At 44.6% G+C, this 10,289-nt stretch overlaps 1 protein-coding gene across 1 annotated transcript; it reads right to left on the reverse strand.

Moving 5' to 3' along the window:
- Window positions 1-426: 426 nt before the first annotated feature.
- LOC308106632 (uncharacterized protein) lies at window positions 427-7,001 on the reverse strand. The gene is made up of 13 exons (XM_080458488.1): window positions 6,858-7,001; window positions 6,061-6,251; window positions 5,782-5,946; window positions 5,333-5,474; window positions 3,756-4,659; window positions 3,524-3,668; window positions 3,142-3,285; window positions 3,004-3,062; window positions 2,727-2,914; window positions 1,830-2,224; window positions 1,648-1,744; window positions 1,235-1,406; window positions 427-690 (listed from the first exon to the last, which is right to left on the reverse strand). The coding sequence occupies exons 1-13, from the start codon at window positions 6,984-6,986 to the stop codon at window positions 548-550; spliced, it is 2,874 nt and encodes a 957-aa protein (XP_080314614.1). The 5' UTR covers window positions 6,987-7,001; the 3' UTR covers window positions 427-547.
- Between the last annotated feature and the right edge of the window lie 3,288 nt (window positions 7,002-10,289).

Raw genomic sequence — 10,289 nt, forward strand, 5'->3', positions numbered from 1 at the left:
ATTATTTTATTTAAATCCATTTTTAATTTCCTTAGTTCCATCAATAGGCGGTCGTCTTTGGGGGCAGCATGAGATTCTATTTTTTCCCTTTTTGGTCTTGTATGAGGAGAAAGAAATGATTTTGCCTCTCATAACAACTTTAGCGCCTCCCAGAGGACACAGGGAGAGATTTGAGGACTTGATAATATCGGAGATGTTTCTTCTTTATCAAAGGCCAAATCAACATTCTGCAAATTCCTCTTCGCTGACACATTTTTTCGGTGTTTGAAAGCCGGTCGGTCTCTGACTTGTCAAAGATTTACTCCAACACCTCTGAATGTCCTCCTCTGTTCTGCAGGAGATCTGCTGTTTCTCTGCTCAAAGCGCAACCAGAGACAAAGAGAATCCAACCTGCTTCATCTTAAATCACAATCAATCAATGACAGGTTGAACTCATTCCTTTTAATATCCCAACCTGAACCCAGTCAAAGACACCAGGATTATTTTCTTGAAAAAATATTTTGGATTGAAAGCAGCAGCCTGAAAGAAAACGTGTCTTCTGTCATCTCTAGGCTGTGTCGCTCTCAGAGGTGGGCAGACGCTGGTATTTAGCGCCGGATCTTCTGGATCTGTAGATCACAGCTCCACACACCAGCAGAGAGCCCACGATGAAGAACAGGTTCAGGCCCAGATTCATGCTCAGACCAGACACTGGAAAAAAGAACAAGATTCATGTGATCATGTTTCCCTCCAATGAGTGTCTGATTGCTGTTGTCCACCCTGATGTGTTTGACCTGCCTGAGGCACATACTCAGGTTTTTACAATACAGATATTTCCCCTCTACGTTTACTAAAATATTTTCATTGACACAGACCTGCATATCCACCTGGTTCAGAGCTGCTATGAGCAGTCAGACCTGCAGGGGGCAGTGTAATGAGAAGCATGAAGCCATGATAGCCAATCAGAATCCTGGAAAAATGACGATGTTTTTCTTAATCTCCACTGTGGGCGGAGTTTTCAGGAATCATCATTTGTGGAGAATTGAAGCTGTTTTATGTGTAAATGTAAGAAAAACAGAGAAATATCATCCTTTTTTTCAATACCTGGGTACATGTAAATGTGGCCTAAGTGTGTGATTGCTAATCCCTGTTCTGATGTGTTTCACCTGCTCTTAGTAATATAGAGTGTTCAGGGATCAGAGCAGACTGAGGTGTGCTTCAGGAGAGCTAACAACAACCCGCACTGCTCGCTCACCTTCACTGTCTGAAGCCTTCAGGTGCAAAGGACCCTGGGAAATGGAGTGACTGCTGCTCTGAGCCGACGCTGCTCTTTTCCCACGATGACTTCCTGGTGGGATGCATCCCTTAGAGCAGCGAGTGTTCGGGGCGCCGCTCTCACACAGGATGACCGAGCAGCTGATGTAGACCTGCAGACACAGGGACAGGAAGTCAGGAAGAGACGTGAAGAGGCATCTTTCACATGAAATAAGATGAAGATCTTTATAACAATGACTTCCTATAAACTGTGAGAGGGCGACTGTCACTCCAATCAGCCGATTGAAGTTATTTGTGGGATTACAGTTCAGTTAATGACTTTTGTCTTTTCAGGAACTGAAAATGTTCAGAATCTCTGAAACTAAATCATGAAAAGTGTAAATCAGTGGTCACCTGGTCGTGAGCTCCGATGAACTCAAAAGCCTCCATTCCGAACCTGAAGACAGACCTGGAGCTGGGGTAGATCTGCACAGTTGGATCCTTCACACACCTGCAACAGAGCAGTGATCCTGGTTCAGAGACACACAGAGACGATTGTAAGGTGGAGCAGCAGCCTGTTCACTGAGGACACCCACCCATCCTCTATGATGGTGTAGCTGACGTGGGAGTTGGGGTTGTCGTAGGGAGTGGCCCTGCAGGACTCCACAAACAGCTCTGTGTTGGGGATGGACGAGGTGGCCTGGATCTGCATGTAGATCATCTGTTTGAGGTACACCTCCACCGGGTAGGTGCTGCCGTCCACCTGCTGTCTGAAGCGCTGGCTCTCGAAGAACTCGAACTGGAAGGTGAAACTACCGAAGCCGTTCTCTTTGAAGGCGTACGGGTTCTTGTGGTGGAATCCCAGAGTCACGTTGGTTCTCTTCGGGTAGATGCAGGAGATGCCGATATCGACGTTGTGGTGCCTGGAGATGATTTCTTTGGGGTCAGAAGATGAGATCTGGTTCCTGAAGGTGATGTTCTCCTTGTCCTCCTGATTACAAACAACAGGGCAAACTGAGTCTTTTGGTTTTGGAGGAACAGACACTTACATCCAGCCTGTTCTGTGAAGGTCGATCCTCCACTATTCATCCACAACATTATAACCACCTGCATAACATTTTGCAGATCATAATTTCTAACTCTACTACAAGTTTAATGCTTCTATCTTGTCTGCACCAACATATTAACAACAGATCCTTCAAGTCCTGAATTTTAGGGGTTTGGACATCCTGGTTCTGCAGGTTTCTTCTTGTTTAAATGGACTGTTTCCTGTCTACCGTCTCTTCTACTCATTGGTTTGTCTCTGGAAAGGTGTTTTCAGATGACTGTGTTGTGTTTGGCTCAATAGAATTAAAACTGAATTGATTGATGGATTTATCATGGAGTCTCTTCAAAACACCCCCACAGACACACACTCGTGAAGCTCTCTGGCGCCCCCCACAGGAGCAACACCAGCTACGACCCACTGAACCGGGCATGTTGCTGTAGCGCACCTCGACATAAGTACCACAGGAGTTGAGTGGCATGACGGCCACCAGGTGGGTGCTGTTGGAGAGCGTGGTCAGTTTGCATGGAGTGCCGTGTTCGTCCCTCAGATGCAGCCGGTCCTCGTAGCGTCTGATGAGGTACATCTTCTCCACCTCCACCTTTATCTCAGTTTGACTGCAGGTCACCACCGTGTCTGCATGACATCACACAAAAAGTCATCCCTCCATATTGTGAATGAAATCATTCCAGAGGAAATACGATTAAATTCCAAATTTCACTCACTGTAGCGCACAACATCGACCACCAGACAGCGAAGATCTGAGTGATAGACACCCGATTGGCTGGGATTAACGGAGGGAAGAAAGTCAATCAAACATTATGAACACATGAAGCTTGAACCGCTAACCGTTGACAGCTCACCTGTCGTACGCTTCTGAAACAAAGCAAATAGGAAAGTGGCCGTTCAGGTCGCTTTCACTCGGAGTCCATTTGACAACATATGAACCAGTGGAGGTCGAATGCTGGTGGATCCCACTGGGTCCCGTCAGCAGGAGGCGAAAGATCCTAGAGAGACGCAGTGGTTGTGATGGAGAACAGGAAAGTTCGAGATTCCTGGAAAACTGTAAACTGACATCTTTCAAGACAGAGCATCTTCCTCCTCTAACATCAGATTATAGAGCAGCTTCCTTCAATCACATCAGATTATAGAGTATCTTCATACCACTGGCTGATGTAACTGCTGAAAGCAGATATTAAACTTTAACACCGTAGCCAGTTCCAGAAAGGTCAAGTGTAGCCTTACGTGGTGTACTGAGCTTTCACACGGACTTGGAACTGGAGGGTTTGGCCCACAAACGCCGGAAGATGAGTTCCATGAGCCGGAGTCGGTGCCAAGAAAACAGGAAAGTAGTCGCCATCGAGACACGAAGGCGCATCGTGGGAGTCCACTGGAACACAAAGGGAAGACATGAAGCGTCACAGCTTTTTGTTCAGTGACATATCTGTTGTAAAACGTGAAAGCGATGACATCATACCCAGAATGGAGAACTGCAGAGGAAGTTTGCTCAGAGAAGGTGAGGTTGTAATTGTAAGAAATGAAGTTGTAGTTGTAGGAGCAGAGGATGTAGTTGTAGGAGCAGAGGTTGTAGTTGTAGGAGCAGAGGTTGTAGTTGTAAGAAATGAAGTTGTAGTTGTAGGAGCAGAGGATGTAGTTGTAGGAGCAGAGGTTGTAGTTGTAGGAAATGAAGTTGTAGTTGTAGGAGCAGAGGTTGTAGTTGTAGGAGCAGAGGTTGTAGTTGTAGGAAATGAAGTTGTAGTTGTAGGAGCAGAGGTTGTAGTTGTAGGAAATGAAGTTGTAGTTGTAGGAGCAGAGGTTGTAGTTGTAGGAAATGAAGTTGTAGTTGTAGGAGCAGAGGTTGTAGTTGTAGGAGCAGAGGTTGTAGTTGTAGGAAATGAAGTTGTAGTTGTAGGAAATGAAGTTGTAGTTGTAGGAGCAGAGGTTGTAGTTGTAGGAAATGAAGTTGTAGTTGTAGGAGCAGAGGTTGTAGTTGTAGGAGCAGAGGTTGTAGTTGTAGGAAATGAAGTTGTAGTTGTAGGAAATGAAGTTGTAGTTGTAGGAGCAGAGGTTGTAGTTGTAGGAGGTGAAGTTGTAGTTGTAGGAGCAGAGGTTGTAGTTGTAGGAGGTGAGGTTGTAGTTGTAGGAGCAGAGGTTGTAGTTGTAGGAGCAGAGGTTGTAGTTGTAGCAGCTGTGGTGGTGGTACTGTCGAAACCTAGAGTCGCTTGACGTCTGACTCTGGCGGCGGCCATCGGCCACTTCTTGCTGTAGTGTCCATTAGAGTAGGACAGTTGGATGAGTTTGCGGGGGAAATCTTCCACCACCAGCTCGATGGGGTGATACCCAGTCTTCCCACTGAAGCTGTAGGACAAGGAGCAGGAATCCTGCCAGGACAGGAAACTTTCATCACAAGCTTATTACTCACCTCAATAATCCTGAGCTGGATGTCCTTCTGTAGGTAGCATTAGCATTAGCATTAATCTATATATACAGTAGCTGTGATTAGCATTAGCATGTTTGAAGAGCGGTTCACTACTCTTTCTAAGAGCTGTCTGCAGGTCAGAGATTATATCAGCTGTTTGATTGGTGCTTCTTATTGCCATAAATGCTGTTTCTTGATGAAGTACGAACATCCAGATTATGGAGCATCTTCCTCCTCTAACATCAGATTATAGAACTTCTTCCCCCTCTAACATCCAGATTAAAGAGCATCTTCCTCCTCTAACATCAGATTATAGAACATCTTCCTCCTCCAACATCAGATTATAGAGCATCTCCCTCCACTGCCTGATGTAACTCCACCTAACATCCAGACAGTGTAGGAATATTTCCTTGACTTTCTGAAGAAGTAACTTCAGTAATCAGTAATCTGGGGTAACTTGTAAAGGATGCTACAGATTCGTCCTTCCAGCTCATCAAAGGTTTGAGAGGCTGGTGGTTTGACATTCTGTTCTCTGTAGCTCTACGATTCCTCACTCCTTCCCGTCTGTCACACTTTCTGTCCGGCAGTTTTCCCTCTGTGTTCTGGACGTATTGATGCAGAAGAAACAGTCTCACCTGGTCTAAAGAGAAACCGTGGGGGAGTCGACAGATTCCACACTCATCCATCCAGCGTGACGTCGCCACTCTGCATCTCACTCGGTCGTCATCGCGGTCAAACACCTTCAGGTCGAACCTTCGAGGACAGTTCTTCGTCACTCTGGAAGAGGAGATTCTAATGAGCCACCCAAAAGTTCCAAAAGATATTCACTTTGAATATCAGCAGAAAGTGATGAATCAACAGTAAAACCAAAGACGTTTAGGACAGGAAGGACCTGCAGCGGTGCTGAGGGCAGCAGAGCAGGTGATTGGTCCACACTACCTCCCCTCAGAGACACATGACACGAGACCCCTCATACCCAGGACTCCCTCTTCTCCCCTCAGGGAGACGCTACAAGATCCTGGAGCCCTTCAGGAAACCTCCAAACTTCAAACAAAGTAGATGCTGTAAACAGAAGCGTGATCACCTGACGATGGGCAGCATGGTGGAGACGGGAGGACTGTTGAACTCTCCGGTGTCTGATCGGAGTCCCAGGTCCACATGTGCCAGCATCCTCCAGGCAATACGCTGCCTGAACACATTGGGTATCCAGAATCCTGTGCCGTCAGAGTAACTGACCTGGTTGGGAAACCTGGAGGGAGGAAAGCTCTGGATCAGTTCTGTCTACATACTGTTCGTGCTGAGATTGACTCTTGGACATGCTCTGTCAGCAGCTCCATGTGAGTAAACTCTGAATGGGTCTTACCGAATACCAAACGGGAGGTTGGTGGGGAGTTTTAACTTCACTACTACTTCCTTTAGGCACCAGGTCAGACGGTAGGAGTCCCACGCAATATTGTCATCCGTGGTCTGAGCCTGGATTCCACAGTTTCCATATTTGCAGGTGTAGGGATTGACGGAGCAGCTGAAGGTGGCCTGTTTGTAGCGAAGCTCCACCTGAAGAAAAACAGGAGCCGACATTTCATCAAAAAACTTGAGGAGTTTTGTGCCACAGAGCAAAGATGAGGAGTCAGAGTTCTGACAGTTTATTTAGGATTGCAGAGCATGAGGTGGCGTTTCCACGACAACATGTTTAAGTGAAAACGCTAAACTTTCATTTCATTCTGGGGCTCTGTTCACATGACAACGAGACTCGGAGCCACTGAAAACACAACTTTTTAAAAATGGCTCCCAAGGTAGAACTTTTAGAAAACTCTTGGGCTCCGTCTCCGTGGAGACGGTGGAAGCGCTGCTGCTCGACATGTTCACCACGGCTGTAGTCACTATTGTTCTGCACATGCTCAGAAAGTCTTCTTTTCGCCCGTGTCCATGACACCCGAATGTTTCCAAAGAGTTCCACTTTGGGATCTGTTTTCAAAAAGTTGCATTTCTAGAAAATCATCTTATGGTCTAGATAGAGCTGCTCAGGCTGGTTAATCTAATAACAGTTGGAAAGTATTTGGATCAGTGTGATAACTGCAAATAATATGTGTAGCACGAACAAGGGTATTGTATTCCTAATGAGCACAGAGTTTCAAAGATACCTTGGTGAGTTGAGATTACCTCAAACAAGCCGTAGGCGTTCCTTCCTTTGGGGTAGACGTTCACAGCCCCACCGAAGTAGCGGTACCTGTTGGACCAGGCAGATGCAGAGGCGACCAGCAGCAGCAGCAGCAGCAGGACGGATGCCATCCTGACCAGAGTGCCTTGCTCTGCCCGGGCATCGCTCCTTAAATCCTCTGCTGGGAGGAAAGCACTGCAGCGCAGCAAAATGAATGAAGCAGAACCAGTTTTTCTTGGCCTCTGGACGGTGTCATCACAGTGTTTAGTACATGACATTGATGTGAGAGTTGGTGTCTGTGATTTCCCCAACAATTCTCTGCCAAAACTGCTTTTAAACTGGAAAAACAACATTGACCAAATGCTTCACATGTCGTTATATCGCTCTTCTTCACGGGATTATGCAGTCATCGCTCTCAGAATGATTAAGACATTGATAGCATGATTTGAATTATCCAATATGTTTCCTTTGACCCGAAAGTGCAAAATACCTTCATACTATTTATTAGACTCTTGTCAATGCAGGAAATGAAACTTGAAAGTTTTGAAAACATTATTTGGACCTTGAGAGTATTTCTTGGACAGTCTGTACTGAGTTAGTCAGTCTAATCTGATGTTAGAGGAGGAAGATGCTCTATAATCTGATGATAGAGGGGGAAGCTGCTCTATAATCTGATGATAGAGGAGGAAGATGCTCTATAATCTGGTGTTCGAAGAAGATGCTCTATAATCTGATGATAGAGGGAGACGATGTTCTATAATTTGATGTTAAAGGAGGACGGTGCTCTATAATCTGATGTTAGAGAAGTAGATGCTCTACAATCTGATGTTCCAGATAGAAGATGCTCTATAATCTGGAAATGCTCTGGATGTTATCTGACCTTCCAGCCTCAAAGACAGTACGCAGGGCTCAGTACTTGGTCCCTGCTCCTTTATCCTTATATTGTCATTCAGGGTTTTGGAGGTTCTGTGCTGTTGAGCAGTTCAAGGAAACAAAAATCAAACTTCTGCCTTTGATACTAAATACAGACAAAAGAAAGATCTTTACTGAATCCAGAGACAGAGATAACTGTATGTACATCTCACAGAAATCTGACTGAGATTGTTTCTACCTTCAAATACCTCGGAATTCATGACAGTTTGTCTTTTGATTTGCCAAAGAAAGAAGCAGTCGTCGGCATACAATCACTCCTGGAACCTAAATGGCTGATTTATAATTGTGAGTTATTAAATCGTGGCTGACATGAAGCAAAAACCTCTTTATAGTTACAAGTGGGGTGAAATTGCCATCTTGTCACCTTTTAAAAACAAATCTCACAATTCCCAGCAAGGTACCGTAGCTTTGAAGAGGACAGGAAGTTTGAAGTGATGTTGATGCAGAGCCAACCAGGAGCTATTTTTAACTTCAGTCATTACAATGAGCTTCCATTTGAAGCTTCATGAGAATCAATGTTGTTCTTTCTCTGTTGCAGGAAGTAGATGTAATTTAATCTTCTTAAATAAACTGACATTACTGCGTCATACATGACAAGAACACTGCACGCTTTATCTGCACATCGCTTTAAGTCTGCTCATTTTCAAATAAAATTACTACTCAATAAAAAACTGTCATTAATTGTAGCCTCAGAACCTTGACATTTGCATGAGGGGATGAAGGCATTGTTTGTTTGGTTTGTTTGGTTTGTTTGGTTTGTTTGGCACCCAGAGCCCAGCAGGAATGTACCGTACTGATTCACAATGGAGGGAAAGTTTGAGACCAACAGCAGCACAGTGTTGATGGCCCAGTGGATGACAGGTGGATGATTGATATACGAGCTTTAATAAGGAAGTTGGGTTTTCCAGTCATCTCTGTTTTTCTTGGCAAACGAAACTGTAAAAGTTCAGATTGTGTCTGATCATCAGGATGCTGTCATGAAACCACACTGAGATCTGAGACTCTGAGATCAGACAGTCCCAGCTCCATAAAAACAATCCAAGTTCTTTTCTTTAATTGAAGGGTCATTCACAGGAATCCGTCTGTGATGCAGATCGACAAAAATGCATAATCCAAAAGCCAAAGACTACACAAGAGAAATGCTGGAAAGACTTCGAACAAATGCAAAGACAATCTGACCAAGTTTCCACGTGCAACTGAACCAAAATGTTCAAATTGATATCAGGTGACGTTGAGTCCTGATTCAGATTTTCAAACTGCTTCTGACTTTACTGACAGATCAGGTTTGTGTGTTATTCTTTTAATCCCAAAGTCTTTCACCCAAAACTCATGGGCCATTTCCACAATGAAGCTGGGAGCCACTGGAAACCAACTTTATGAAAACACTGCGACTCCACTGTCGTCTAAACAGGAAAAACATCACTTCCTGGAAACACTCCACGGAAATGCTGATCCTCATCTTGATCCTGGTCTTGGTCTTGGTCTTGGTCTTGGTCTTGGTCTTGGTCCTGGTCCTGGTCCTAGCCCTAGTCCTGGTCCTGCACATGCTCAATAGAGCCAATCAGACCAATGTGCTCCTGACGTCTGTCCACTAGAATGTCCATGTTCTCCCAGTGTTGACGTTTAGAGCGTGTGTGTGTGTGTGTGTGTGTGTGTGTGTGTGCGCTTTCAGTACTAAAACAACCAGTAGTGCCCACTAGTGGGCCACCATGAAAACTACATATTTTTCACTGTTTCTGCTGCTTCCATTGAAATGGACATTGTTTCCAAAATGCTGGCAAAAACACAAAAACGATGCATTTTTACCTGAAACGTTATTTTGTAAACGAGATTCAACATTTTATCATCTTGCACCTTATGTGGTGAAAAACTGGAGAATGAAAGTTTGAAACTTTGGCAGACCAGCAAACAACAACAAACCAATAAACAACAAAGAACAAATAAACAAAAAACAAACAACAATACAACAAACAACAAAACAACAAACCAATAAACAGCAAAACAAACAACAAAGCACTGGAGACGGAGGGTGAACCCAGAGTCTGTCCTCTGATAAAATCATTCATCCTTAGAGATTACAACAGAGAAACTAGATTACACACATCGTGTGTCATGAGGGTGCTTCAGCTTGATTTGTAATCAGGATGTGGTGTGTGTGTGTGTGTGTGTGTGTGTGTGTGTGTGTGTGTGTGTGTGTGTGTGTGTGTGTGTGTGTGTGTGTGTGTGTGTGTGTGTGTGTGTGTGTGTGTGTGTGTGTGTGTGTGTGTGTGTGTTGGGGGGTTCAGCCAGTCTGATCAGCTGATCGGTGGTCCCGAGGTCTAAACATAAACTCAGAGGGAGCGGGGCTTTTACTGCTCTTGCTCTGCTCTGTAACGAGTTCCACTGCGTGTTCGACAAGAACCTTCACTGTCCACTTTTAAAACTAATCTCACTTTTATTTCTTGGCTTTTAACCAAGTTTGAGACCCTTTTTTTGTTTTTATGGTATTTAATTGTTTTATT

The sequence above is a fragment of the Lipophrys pholis genome (assembly GCF_963383615.2).
Source record: "Lipophrys pholis genome assembly, chromosome: 2".
NCBI classification, from domain to species: domain Eukaryota; kingdom Metazoa; phylum Chordata; class Actinopteri; order Blenniiformes; family Blenniidae; genus Lipophrys; species Lipophrys pholis.